The sequence below is a fragment of the Canis lupus genome, chromosome 27 (genome assembly GCF_003254725.2).
Source record: "Canis lupus dingo isolate Sandy chromosome 27, ASM325472v2, whole genome shotgun sequence".
Classification (NCBI taxonomy): Eukaryota; Metazoa; Chordata; class Mammalia; order Carnivora; family Canidae; genus Canis; species Canis lupus.
Window position 1 is genome coordinate 17,381,428 of NC_064269.1, and position 14,960 is coordinate 17,396,387.

The following is a 14,960-nucleotide window of genomic DNA, read 5'->3' on the forward strand; positions in this document are numbered from 1 at the left end:
ATGGCTGATTAGGAACGCTGCCCAGAAATGTACAAGGAGAGGCACTTAGTAGCTTAGTTGGTTGAGCTTCCGACTTGATTTCAGCTCAGGTCAATGATCTCAGGGTCATGAGATTGAGTCCCAAGTTGGGCTCCATACTCAGTACATAGTCTGCTTGAGTTTTTCTCTCGCTCTGCCTCTGCCCCTCTCTCCCATGCTCTTTCTTTCTCTCTCTAAAATAAATAAGTAAATCTTTAAAAAAAAAAAAAAGGAAAAGAAGGAGAAAACGATATAAAAATTAAAGGTTATGGTTCTTTGTCACAGGATGACTAGAAATGCACCACAGGCTTTTTAATTCCAGAAAAAGAAAATAAAACCCATGATTAAGAGGTGGTTTGGGGCTCTTTCATGGTAAACAGGAAAGGATAAAACAGCACATTTACTGCAGAGGTTATATCCTCTTGATTCCATTAAGTGTCTGCCTTCGTCACTGTTCAGGAAAAAAATCTGTTAGCCAGAATTAACAGTTCTTTACCATTTTAAGTTATGTAGTTATTCAGGGTAGAAAAATTCAGGTAGTTTCTTTGCTTTTGTTTCTCTTTATCTCCTATTCTGATTTTTTTCTTCTGTTGTGGGCATGTTCTTTCTTCCTCCCCTTTGCTCCTTCTCCTCTGGCTCCAGTTTTCTTCCCTAGTTGCTATTCTGTACATCCAAATATATTTTGTATATGGATGTACACAATTAAATTCTGTGCTGCTAGAGCCTTTTCATTCTGTGGTTACTAGTGTGGCCAGTGTAGATCGTCCTAATTATATACAACTAAGTACCAGCTTAGCTGAAGTCAGAAAGCTCCGTGCCTGTACTCTGGCCTTTTGTTTAGCTGCCTTTCCCTAGGCTGCTATTAATCTTTCCAGTGAGGCAAAGGATGACACCCATTTCACATGAAGTGAGTTGCTCAGAATATCACACAGATAAGAATGGATGAGCTTGGATCTCCAGACTTCAAAATGACCATTTCAGTGTGAATGGTTTTGATGAGAAATTATTTTTTGATTAATTATATCTTATAAAATGAAAAATTTTTTATACCTTATAATTTCAGGGGAAATCAGCTTTGTGGTCACATTTAATTCAGTTTCAGGACAGAGAAGAGAAGCAAGAGCACCTTGCAGAATCGCCAGGTGAGAGTTCATTGATTATTTCTACAGAACTGGCAGCAGTAGAACCTGTGAAGAATCAATACCATTTGGCTTTGTCTTTACCTCTCTCTCAGGCTGAAACTTACCCATCTTGCCAGTAGTGAGATAAAGTAGAAGAAGCAATATTACTTACTAGCTGTGAGACCTTGACCTTTCTGATCTTCAGCTTCCTTATCCACAGGATAAAGGAACTAATATTAAGCTATGTAAAACTATGATGTTAAGATAACATGTGGAAACCCCTAATGAATTGTAAAGGATCATACAAGTATACCTTAACTCTCACCAGTGTTAAGGTGTAGTATATACTGGATTTTTTTCTTAAAGAGGTTTTATAACCATCATTAATAATCTTTCACAGAAAAAAACATGTATGTATATGTCTCAAAAGTCTTCAGGAGTCAGATTTCTTCAATTTATCCTAAGACATCACATGTTAGAAGTGTTAGTATACTTTTACTAATTAGAGTTACATAGAGTTTCTAGATGTGCTGCCTTCTATGTATTTTTCTTTATGTAAAATAACTATCTAGGGTTGTCTGGGTGGCTCAGTTGGTTAAGCAACTGCTTTTGGCGCCTGGGATCGAGCCCCACCTCGGGCTCCCTGCTTGACGGGTAGCCTACTTCTCCCTTTCCATAGCTTGTGCTCTCTTGATCGCTCACTCACTCTCTCAAGTATATAAAATCTTTAAAAAATAATAAATAAAATAACCATCTAGTTCACAAAAAGCAGTAGTAATGGTGGAAAGCTAATAAGAGATAAAATGTTTTATAGTGAATCAGCTATTTGGAAACCTTTTCTAAAATAATGGGTTATTTTAGATATTCAGAAATATTTAAATATTTTTTAAAATATTTTTAAAAACTCATAAGCCAACCACCAGCTTAAGTATTGCAAATATGATTGAAGCATACCCTATTTCCATTCCCTCATTGCAATACTACCCTAAATATGGTATTTATTGTTGGAAACCTCGTTTTTAAATGTATTTGCTGAGACAACTAGGAATGTGAATTTGATACTAGATTATCCTGGAGCTCCACTAAAGAGAATATCAAGGTCCTAATGTCCTAAGATATAATTATATTTGTAAAGATTGAGATTAAATTTAAAAGCATTTTCTAGTATCCATCTCTTTGCCCCATTTTCTGTTGAAAAAAGTAAAAATGCATTGGTGTATGCCCTATCTCTGTCATTTACTTACGTTTATAGAAAATTTAGCTGTTCGGATCATAAAACCGTAACCAAGGTAGCTTACCCTAATTAGAAAAAATAAATTCCTAGGAAGTAATAGCCATTTGTAGGATGAAATTTTGGAAAACTGAGCCTAGTTAAGGCAGGGAGATGGAAACATTTGGCTCTTTTGCCAAATGAAGCATGCGAGAATGTGCCCACCTGTTAGAGTGAGCAGCTGCCAGGCAACACCAGCAATTTCATGGCTTTGGCTGGTCAAGTGGTGGGTGGTTGAGGTAGCGACCAGAGACTCAGCTGTTTGCAGTGGCCTTTTATTGGCCAGTAGTAGGACCAGCAAAACTCTGAAGTCAAGGCTAAGAAGTATCAAATGTGTTAGAGCCTCATGTAGTCACTATTTATGCTGCACTGTCAAGTGTTGATGAAAGGCTAGTGACAAAACAGTGAACACACACAAAGTATGAACACAGGCTAAATATTTTACTGGTCCTAAGTAGGATTAATGTAAGCCATGAAGCTTTTGGAATCAAATTTACTGTCTGTTAGGAAGGGTGGGTTTTATTATAAATATTGCTGTAACACTTCTGATGATTCAGCCCACGAAGTTAGGATTTTAAAATATGACAGTGTGAAATATATATAAAAACACTAACTTGAAAATAAAATATTTCATTATCGAGAAGCAGTGTGTTCTAATTATATGGAAATTAGCAGTTATTGACTTTTCTGCTTTTAAATCTGGGTGGATTTTTTTCCCAAAAAATACTCTTGTTTACCAACTGTTAAGCATCCTAATTAATGACAGTAAACAGTCTGTATTCTCATATTAAGGGGAGATCCTCTATGTACTTAGAAATTCACAGTAGGTTTGAACACACGGCTGTTACTAACATTCAACCAGGATGAGACTCGATGATAGATCATTACTGTTACTTCAGAAGCAACACTAAACAGGAGTCAGAGACATTTTAAGGGTTGTAGACAAATGGAAAAAGTCTTTCTTAGCAAGAAAACCATAGCAGGGTAGATTATCTTAATTTTTTAAAATAGACTTTATCTAAATTTTATTTAACTTCAATTAAATCCACTAAATTTTAAGTGGATTTTTAAATCACTCCTTGGCAAGGAGTGGAGGAAGATGCAGGAGAGAGTGGAAATACTGCTTTTAAATGGTTATTCTGGGTCTAGCTCAAGAATTTTGAGATACTCTTCAATTATCTTCATCAAGATTTTTCTATTAAAGAGGTGCTTGTGTGGCTCAGTCAGTTAAGCATCTGCCATCAGCTCAGGTCTTGGTCCCAGGGTACTGGGATAGAGTCTTGCTTTGGGCTCCCTCCTCAGCAGAGAATTTACTTCTCCCTCTCACTCTGCCCTTCCCCCTGTTCATAGGCTCAGGCACACACATGCTTGCACTATCTCTCGCTCGCTCTCTCCATCTCAAATAAATCTTTAATACATTTTTTCTGTTAGGGGCACCAGGCAGTTGGTAGAGAGTATGCAGCTCTTGATCTCAGGGTTGTGAGTTGAAGCCCCACATTGAGTATAGAACTCACTTTAAAAAAAAAGTTTTCTATTAATCGCTTACTTGCCTGTAGACTCTAGATGATTCTATAAAAACAATATATACAGTCTCTGCTCTGCAAACTTACTGTGTAGCAGCTTTGATTCAGGCAGATACACAAAAGGAGTTTCTGCAGCTAAATATTAAGTCTACAAGTGTTTATGTTGAAGGAGAAAGTGGCCTATTATATTTGAGTGTGTTGAAATAAATAGTAATATATGCTTGCATTTAAGTGGTGTATAAATTTCTCTTCTGGAGTAGATTCCATGGAAACCTTCTCAGAGTTTAGATCTCTAGGTGAAATGTATGGCTTCACGCATTAAATACTTTCTGCTCACAGGCTTCTGAACTGTTCCCTCCAAAGTCACTAATAAACTACTGTATTGCTTTCCTGGCTGTCGTATTAAAGTACCACAAACTAGGTGCCTTACACAACAGAAATTTATTGTTTCACAGTTCTGGAGGCTAGAAATCCAAAATCAAGGTGTCAGCAGGGGTGGTTTCTTCTGAGGGTTGTGAAGAAAAACCTGTCCTCCGCTCCCCCTCCTAGCTTCTGGTCATCTCAGAAATGTCTTGGGCTTTAAGTGGCATATTCCACATGTCTTCACATCGTCTTTTCTCTACTCATGTCTATCTTTGTACCCAAATTTCCCTTTTATAAGGTCACCAGTCACATTGGATTACGGTACACCCTCATGACCTCATCTTAACTTGATCATCTACAAAGAACCTATTTCCAAATAAGGTCAAGTTTTACAGGTCCTGGGAGATAGAACTTCTACATCTTCTTGGGGGACATAATTCAAATCATAATAACTACTATTGCCTACTCCCCTGTCAAACTCCAGCTATCGGATTAGCAGATTATTCACAAATCTCTTTCTCTGGCCCTAGTTCCTATGCATCCATCCTAATGGCCCAGAGGGACCTCAAATTCAGCACATCTGAAAACAAACTAATTGTCTCAGCACCTCTCCCTCGGTCCCTATTAGGCTTTCTCCCTTCTCTCCATGTTATTTAATGTCATCAGACTCTTCTCTCAAGTTTAGAAGCTAGAAAGTCATTTATAATATTAACAGCCCACTGGACATGACATCAGAATACTCTGCCCCTTTTGATGAGTATATACAATTGAACAGGATTCTTCACTTCTTTGAGCCTCACTTTCTTCATTGGCAACATTAAGATTAACAAATCCAAAGGAAAGTAATAACTCAATGAGATTATTTTTATTAAATCATTTTATATTTATACTTAATTTTTTTTTTACTCTTGAGTCTTGCTCACTTTCTAAATCAAGTCATGAAGTTCTGTGTCTTTTCCCACTACGTATTTATCCTCTTTGTTCTCCCTGGCTGGCACAGTCTTAGTTCATCCATAAACTGGCCTTTGAAATAACTTCTAGCTCATCTCCCTTATTTCTCTTATACCATCTTACTGTCACTGTTTGATAACTTAACTAAAAAGCACTCAGGAGCATAGCATTCTTTTCAGAATCCTCTCCCCCTTCCTAGGAATTCTACAGATTTCTCACTTGTCATTTGAGGCTCTGCCGCCATCTGGCCCTAAATAGTCTCATCTTCCTCCATGAATATTTGTTGACATATATGTGGTATGGAGCCTCCACCAGGCCCTGTGGGTATTCTAAAAAAGGATGTGACTGAGCCTCAAGAGGCATATAGTTTAATAGCAGGAGAAAGGTTAAATTATGCTAAGTTTATATTAGATGTTCAGTTTCACAGGTCCTGTTAGAGAGAATAACCTCTAACAGTGTACCTTGGAAAGAGAGCATATTCAGGAAAGATTTCACAGAGAGACAAAATTAAAGCTGAGTTTCGGGGATCCCTGGATGGCTCAGCGGTTTGGCCCCTGCCTTTGGCCTAGGGCGTGATCCTGGAGTCCCGGGATCGAGTCCCACATCGGGCTCCTTGCATGGAGCCTGCTTTTCCCTCTGCCTGTGTCTCTGCTTCTCTCTCTCTCTCTCTATCTCTCATGAATAAATAAATAAAATCTTAAATAAAGCAAGCAAGCAAACTGAGTTTCATTTTATTTACTGAGAACTTACTTTGTGCCAGGCACTATTTTCTAAGTGCTTTTGCATCTATTTGAATAAGGCACGTATTAATTCTGATTCCAATTTGCAGATGAGAAAATAGACCATGAAGAGGTTAAACAGCTCACCAAAGTCAATGAGCTGCTAAGTTATCTGTAGAGTTTGAGAAAGCCATGTTCTTAACTACTGGCTAGAGTGCTCCCAATCTAAAATGCTAATAAATAGGCTATAAACAAGGAGAAAGATAGAGGAGTGTTAAAGGGTGAGCTAAAGACCTTTAACAGGTTGCAGGAGACATGAAAAAAGTACATCACATGTTTAAGAGACATTGATCAGGGAAGAATGGGGGAAATAGGGTTCCAAAATAAAATTCCCAGGGCAGCCTGGGTGGCTCAGCAGTTTAGCACCACCATCGGCCAGGGCATGATCCTGGAGACCTGGGATCAAGTCCCATGTCAGGCTCCCTGCATGGAGCCTGCTTCTCCCTCTGCCTGTGTCTCTTCCTCTCTCTTCTCTCTTTCTCATGAATAAATAAATAAAATCTTTAAAAAAAAAAAAAGAATTCCCAGAAAATGCTTAGGTCTATGAATGCTCTTCTTATGGATGCTGCCGCTCTTTCATTGTCAGCCTCCTCTTTTATCAATTAAGTGTCTTGCCTGCTCTCTGCTGCTTCCAGAGGCACGACTCCTTCTCGTTGTTTTGTCTCCCTCTAGCCAAGTTGCTGATTATGGTTTCACTTCCTTTCTCCTGCCTCATAATCTTTTTTTCTCTTTTCCCTCTTTCAACCTATTATCACTGATACGGCCCTCTTTCATGCCATCTAATCATCTGGAGTGTAGAAGTGTTCTCTGAACTATTTCACTTTCTCATCCAAACAGAGAGATGTACTTTCATTAACACACTTAAATAGTGAGAGTCTTGGGACACCTGGCTGGCTCAGCAGTTGAGCATCTGCCTTGGCCCAGGGCATGATCCTGGAGTCCCGGGATCGAGTCCTGAATCGGGCTCCCTGCAAGGAGCTTGCTTCTCCCTCTGCCTATATCTCTGCCTTTCTCTCTCTCTCTGTGTCTCATTAATAAAAATATTTTTTTTAAATGGTGAAAGTCTCAGACAGGAAGATTAATCTAGCATATTCCCTGCAAATCTCTGGAACAGTTTCCTTGGTGCCTGTTACCTCCTAGGTATCAAGATAAAACAGTGCTTTTAATAACCCATTGAAAACTCCATCTGAAACTGCCCTGACAAATGGCCCATTTATCACCCACCTGGTGTGGAAGGCCCTCAAAAGAACTGCCTTTAGGTTGGCCTGGCCACAGTCTCTTTGTCCTGGCAGCCCTGTCCATACTCATTCATACCTGCCAAGTATTAGCCTAGCCTTTTTCACCAGCTGCAGAAACGTGCAGATCCTAATATAACAGAATGTACAGTGCCAGCTTTAAACATACCTGTGTGTTTCCACACTATACCCTAGCCCCTCTAAAGTAGAGGGAGAAAGTGGGATACCTGGGTGGCTCAGCAGTTGAGCGTCTGCCTTTGGCTCAGGGCGTGATCCCAGTGTCCAGGATTGAGTTCTGCATCAGGCCCCTTGTGGGGAGCTTTGCTTCTCCCTCTGACTCTCTCTGTGTCTCTCTTGAATAAATAAATAAAATCTTTAAAAAAAATAAAAACTGAGAAATGTGGGTTTAATATACAGTAAAGCCTACTTCTTAAATTCTAATGCTAACAGTGTATTTGTTAAGTGTGATGTTGCAATTTAGTTTTCATTTACAGATAGGAAAATGGAGATAAAGTACAGAGATACAGAACTCCACACCATCTCATTTAAAATGAGATTGAGCACTCCAACTTTATACGTTAGCTAACAATTGATTGCTTAGTTATTGCTATAAAAGGGAACAATCTTCCCTTTTACAAATGTTAACCATTCAAGGTCCAAAGAAAATGACTCATAGACATTATACTTGTGAATGTCCACTTAGATTACTCACTTTGCATGATGTTTATTCTATACTTTGGATTCTGAACTTTGAAGTAGAAATTTACCAGGCTGGAGAGCCCAGACTCAGATTTTCCATTTTAAACACTCTTTCACAATATAAGGAAATTATATGATTGCTTTCTTGCAGTTACCCAGAGATTATTAGAATGAATAACTTTAGAAAATGACTGGTCCTCATGGCCAAAATTTGCACACATTGCATTATTTGCTAAGTGGGCTTTTATGATTCATTTTAAATTTCCAAATGCAGCCCCTGATTAAGTAGAAAGAAAATAGCTGTTTTACTGTATTAATAAAGTAACAACATTCAGGGGGAAAAGTTTGAGCTTTTCTGTTGTCTTTAAAATTTGTTCTTTTCAAGGTAATTTTAAAGTATTTATTTATAGAATGTGAACCATGTAGATATTTTTTTTGTCCTTGCTATTATTTTTCTAATACTTTGCTGATATTTTTTTACATAGTTGCCCTTGGACCAGAAAGAAGAAAATCTGACTCAGGAGTTATGTTGCCAACACTCAGGGTCTCTCTTATCCAAGACATGAGGTATATATATATATATATATACACACATATATGCACTTGAAGATAATTGTCAAATATTTATGGCTTTCACTTACATTGCTCAATTAATTATGACTATGTGTATTTTTTGCTTACATATTCTGAAGAAAACATTTTTTGTAATCTTGCTTATTTTGTTTTTATACTATTATTTTTTCCCTGACATTAAATTCAAAGGGAAAATGGAACTGAGAAGAGTTTTAAAGTAGCTAAATTATTTTATAATTTCTTTTGTTCAGTTTTTTAAAACCTCCTTAAATACTTGCTGCCCACAGACACAGACCAAAAAAAAAAAAACTGCAAATGATGACAGGTTACTTGGCAGAAAGATTACTGTCAGGTAGGTTTAATTTTAAGCAAATGCAAATCTGAGAATTACCATTTGCAATTTTTGGTCTTAGAAATTGTTAGAAAGCATGGAGATATATAAAATAGATTTACTGAATGAGGAAGACATGCTTTTTGTCTTTTAAATATTTTAGGTACAATACTTAGCTCTTAAAATATGTAGATTTAAAGTCAATGTTAAACCTCAGAACTCTTAACTTTCCTTTTATGGTTTATTGCTTTCGTAATATTAATTATCGAAGTTTATTTGGTTTGTTAGATACTTGCAACTGAAAAGCATAGCTTTTAAGAGTGGCAGCTTGGTATAGCTGCCTACAGAGGTTGCTGTTTCAGCTCTGCCATGCACTACTATGGCCCCAGGCAATTACTTATACTCCCAGTTTTCTCACTTGTAAAATGGGATAATAATAGTCTTTCTTTCAAAATGTTGGTATAAAGATTTAGTGAGGGGCACCTGGGTGGCACAGTTGTTTAAGCGTCTGACTCTTGGTTTCAGCTCAGATCATGATCTCAGGGTCATGTGGGGGCCCAGTGCAGAGTCTGCTTGTCCCTCTCCCTCCCCTCTCTTCCTCCCCCATCTGTGCACATGCACTCTCTCTCTCTTTTTCTTTCTCTCTCTTTCAAGTAAATAAATCTTTTGTAAAATAAAATGAGGTAATGTAAAGAACCTAAAATAGGGCAGCCCGGGTGGCTCAGTGGTTTAGCGCCGCCTTCAGCCCAGGACCTGATCCTGGAGACCTGGGATCGAGTCCCACGTCAGGCTCCCTGCATGCAGCCTGTTTCTCCCTCTGCCTGTGTCTCTGCCTCTCTCTCTCTCTCTCCTCTCTTCTCTCTCTCTCTCTCTCTCTGTGTCTCTCATGAATAAATAAGTAAAAAGAACCCAAAATAGGCCTAGAAACAAATGTGTATTATTACTCAAGCATGTGCATACATATATATTTATTTCTGCTTCTGACTTTATTTATATGTGTATATATATTTTTACATACTACACAGACATTTATTTTTAAACCATGAATTCATAAGGATATTTAGGATTCCGATTCAATACTACAGGGATCTGTTCTCTTATTTGTAATTTCTCTCTCCAATCATAAAAAACTTGGCTTTTATTATCTATAATATATTTCCTTATATGTGCAACCCTCGTATACCCATAAGAGTTTCAGAATTACTAACCTATATCCCTATAAGAAACAGAAGCAAGTTTACTAAATAGGCACAGTGTTTGTGTATTTCTATGCATATTGGTTACTAAATACCTTCCTCCAATGAAAATGGATAGAACTACAACCAAGAAAGTATGAATTTTATTGCATATATATTAAAAACAAACAAAACAAAACAAAAAAAAAAAACAACCAGAATATAAGGAGAGCCAAAAATGGAATACAGACTTAACACAAATGAACCTAACTGTATTACAAATGAATAATATAACCACACTGAAGGGAGTGAAGGAAAAAAAGAATACTTCTAAATTCTAGAAACCAGTAGTTTTGCATTTTCACAAACACACACTCATGATACAGAACAGTTCCATCATCCCAAAATTCCCTTGTGCTACTTCTTTTGAGTCATTTCTTCTCCCCCAGTTTCCTGCCCCTGTCATTCACTGATATATTTCCAAGCTCTTCCCACTGAGAGGGCCTAAAAGTAGTAATACCCCAAAATAGCAGTGAGCTCACCTAGCACCCACATAGTGGTTCCTAAATACTTTCCTTCAGTGAAAGAAATTGGAGATCCTTAGAGAAGTGATTTATTCCAGGCCTGGGAAATGGAAAATACAGGATGAAGCTAGTGAATCTTTAGTGTCAAAAAAGTCAGTAAGTACTCAGAAAGGGACATGATGCAATAAAGACACAAGAGCCAGCCTAAAAGAGCTCCCAGTGGCCAAATCTGAAACAGTTTGAACAACAGAATAACAGTAGTACTGCTGGAGTATATCGCATATAGTAAAATAAATATCCATGAGTCTATTATGATATAAAGAACTAAGTAAATAAATGGGAGTAACAGGATAGCTCTTTTGTACAGAAGCCTTCCAGTTAATAAATGTAAAACAAAGAAAAATTTATGGATGAAGGTTTAAAGTGAAACCAGGACATTTGTGTGGTCTCAAAATATTTCCCACAAGAATTTATTAATTATAAGGGAAAAAATAATCTTACAGTAGAGAAACCCAGCAGCAGACACCACCTTAACCAAGTGATCAGGGACACCTGCGTGGCTCAGCAGTTTGGCACCTGCCTTCGGCCCAGGGCATGATCCTGGAGTTCTGGGATTGAGTCCCACATTGGGCTCCCTACATAGAGTCTGCTTCTCCCTCTCTGCTTGTGTCTCTGCCCGTGTGTGTGTGTGTGTGTGTGTGTGTGTGTGTGTGTCTCATAAATAAATAAATAAAATCTTCAAAACAAAACAACAATAAAAAAACCCAAGTGATCAAAGTTTAACGTAATAAGACATGACACCACGTACTCCCAGATATGATACACCAAAAAGAATAAATCACTTCTGCAGTATTCTTGTCATAATTCTAGTCATAACTTCAATCTAATCATGAGACTACATCAGAAATATCCAAACCAAGGGGCATTCTACAAAATAATTGACCAATACTCTTAAAAAATGTCAATGTCATGAAAGATGGGGAAAGACTAAGGAACTATCACGGACTGGAGAAGACTAAAATGACAAGCAAATGCAATATGGGATCCTGCATTGGATTCTGGAACAGAAAAGGAAGTAAGAGGGAAAGCTGGTGAATTAGTCTGTAGTTCAGCTAATAGTATTGTACAAACATTCATATCCTAGTTTGGTTATGTACGATGTTAACATTAGGGGAAGCTGGGAATACAGGAACACTCTATACTTCTTTTACAATATTTTTGTGAGGCTAATTATTTAAAAATAAAACATATACTGTGTTTAATGTGTGTGTTTAAACCAGGTCTGGTAAAAAGGAAATGTATAGGAACTGTTACACAGACAGACAGGCATAGATAGCTTATTTGTACCTCGAGGGTACAATTCTTGGTACACTGCTGCTCACCTGTTCCCACTGAATGTTTGATCAATGAACTGTCACCTCTCTAATCTAAGCCCAATAATTTCTCACCTGGATTACATCACGGTTCCAATCTTTCATTGCTTGCCCTACTGTAATTCACCCTCCCCATAGGTAATATGGTGATCTTAGAGAATAAAATCCAAATCCCTTGCTCTGTTTGGCAGAGCCTACTTGATCTCACAGCGTTATCTTCTACTCTTCCACCTCCTACCACTTCTTTGGTTCCTCCAGCATGCCTTCCTTGCTTCCTGGCCTGGAGCCTTTTTCTACTTGTTCCCTTCACCTGATAGCTTTCCTCTAATACCTGCCCCAAAAGAATTTCCACAGGCCAAACCTCCTTCTTGGCATTTGCATCTTAGTTCTAATGTTGCTTCCTCCAAGAAGCCAGCCCAGAGCACCTGTTATGAAGCAGCTACCCAGTCTCTCTCTTTCACACCGCTATTTTAATCGCCCCCCCCCATAACAGTTGAGTTTGGTTTTTTGTTTTTTAGGATTTTTTATTTATTTATTCATGGGAGACACACAGAAAGAGAGAGAGAGAGGCAGAGATACAAGCAGAGGGAGACGCAGGCCCCATGAAGGGAGCCTGACGTGGGACTCGATCCCGGGACTCCAGGATCATGCCCTGGGCCAAAGGCAGGCACTAAACCACTGAGCCACCCAGGGATCCCCTGAGTTTGCTTTTCTGACATTATTTGTAAATTTCATGAGCAAGGGCAATTTATCAGACATGTAAAACTGTTGAATTGCTAGTGTTAATGGAGTCCAACACATAATTGGTGCTCCATTAATTGTTAAATGAAGGATTCGCCTATTTTAAGCTCCATGAGTGTTCATGACGGGTGTGGGTGTGGGTGCATGCACACGCGTGCATGTGCACTCATGCATGCACTCATCTAACATTTTTGCATATATCTTTATATCTTTACCTGATTCAACTGGCCAAACTGCTGTTAAATTATTTTGGTTACAGTTTCAAAGCTTTAGAAAGGTGGTTGATTGCTGAGAAACATTTTACTAACCAATTAAAATTTAGAATATAGAAGAAGTCATATTGCTTCTTAGCTTATTTTTACGGATATGAATCTCAGGCCCAGGCAGGTTAAGTCTAAGACCATATTGCCAATTTATAGCAGAAATGGAACTAGAACTAAGATTTCCTGAACATAGCTCAGATCTCCTTCTAACTAGATGTAAAAATTGATGTCCTGTGGAACTTAATACTTAAGGGTTACTTTGGCTTTCAGTTTTCAGTCTTTGTCTTATAAAAAAATCTGAAGACCCATGAGTATCCTCAAGTGATGTTTTGACCAAATGTTAGATGTTTTTAATAAAACTTGATTGGTTAGCAGGGTACCTGGCTGGCTCACTCAGTAGAACATTCAACTCTTGATTTTGGGTCCTGACTTTGAGCCCCATGTTGGGCATAGAGTTTACTTTAAAAAGAAAAAAATTGTTTGATTTGCTTTCAAAAAGTGTTTAGTAAGGTGAAAGACATTGCCAAGAAAAGACTTCTCGTGGTTTTTCCCTAACGTTTTATCAAAAACAATTTTAACCATCCAACAAAGAACAGATTTTATAATGAACACAGTATACCCACCACTTAGATTCTACCATCTTTCTGTGGCTTTTTTTTTTTTTTAAGATGTATTTATTTGAGAGAGTAAGAACAAGCACATATGTGAGCAGGGGAGAGGCAGAGGGAGAGGGAGACAAGCAGACTCCTTGCTGAGTGGGGAGCCTGATACAGGCCTCCATCCTAGGACCCAGAGATCGTGAGAAGAGCCAAAATCAAGAGGCGGACGCTTGACCAACTGAGCCACCCAGGCACTCCTTTTTTTAAAAATTGTGGTAATGGTAAAAAAAAGAATTAAACTTTTCCAGTTGTAACAAGTACAGAGAGAAGAGTACAATGCTAAGCAAAATAAGGCAGTCAGAGAAAGACAAAAATACCATAGGATTTCACTCATATGTTAAATTTAAGAAACAAAACATGAACAAAAGGGGAAAAAAGAGACAAGCCAAAAAAAACTAGACTCAACTATGGAGAACAGATGGTTAACAAAGGAAGATGGATGAGAGGATGGGTGAAACAGGTGAAGGGGATTAAGAGGACACTGATCATGATGAGCACTAAGAAATGTATAGAATTGCTGAATCATCATAGGGTACACCTGAAACTGATACAACACTGTATATTAGCTTTGAATTGTAAGAAAAAATACATAGATAATAATTATGTATGTATAAAAATAAAACTTACCATTAAGTACATTCACATTATTGTGTGACTATCACCACTGTCCATCTCCAGAACTCTTTTGGTGTTTTGTTTTGTTTTTTTTTTTTAAGATTTTATTTATTTATGAGAGACACACAGAGAGAGAGAGACACACACACAGGCAGAGGGAGGAGAAGCAGGTTCCACACAGGGAGCCTGACATGGGACTTGATATCGGGTCTCCAGGATCAGGCCCTGGGCTGAAGCAGCGCTAAACCGCTGAGCCACCAGGGCTGCCCATCTCCAGAACTCTTATGTCATCCCAAACTGAAATTCCGTGTCCATTAAACAATAATTCCCCTTTCTCCCTTCTCCCCCAGCTACTAGTACCTACTGTTTGGTTTTTTGTCTCTGTGAATTTGACTATTTTAGATAGCTCATTTAAGTGGAGCCATGCTTTTTGTATCTGGTTTGTTTCACTTAGTATTGTACTTTTTTAAATGTTCGTTATCAGATGTTTGTAATGTTTATCCATGATGTAGTATGTGTCAGAATTTCCTTTTTTGGGTAAGAATTCCATCATATATATGTATGTGTGTATATATATATATGTGTGTGTGTGTGTGTGTGTGTGTAATCCATTATCTATCAGTAGACATTTGGGTTGTTTCTATCTTTTGGCTATTGTGAATACTGTGAATATGAGTATACACGTATCTGTTCAAGTCCCTGCTTTTAGTTTTTTTGGGTAAATACCCAGAAGTGAAATTACCTGGT

At 38.0% G+C, this 14,960-nt stretch overlaps 1 protein-coding gene across 6 annotated transcripts in view; it reads left to right on the forward strand.

Annotated features, from left to right (window-relative positions):
- DENND5B (DENN domain containing 5B) overlaps positions 1-14,960 on the forward strand; it is a 199,561-nt gene that overhangs the window by 154,824 nt on the left and 29,777 nt on the right. For all 6 annotated transcript variants that reach the window (XM_025455527.3, XM_025455528.3, XM_025455529.3 and 3 more), the window contains 2 exons: positions 1,082-1,160; positions 8,445-8,526. In XM_025455527.3, the coding sequence (XP_025311312.1) occupies positions 1,082-1,160; positions 8,445-8,526 (161 nt within the window). The remainder of the gene's footprint in view (positions 1-1,081; positions 1,161-8,444; positions 8,527-14,960) is intronic.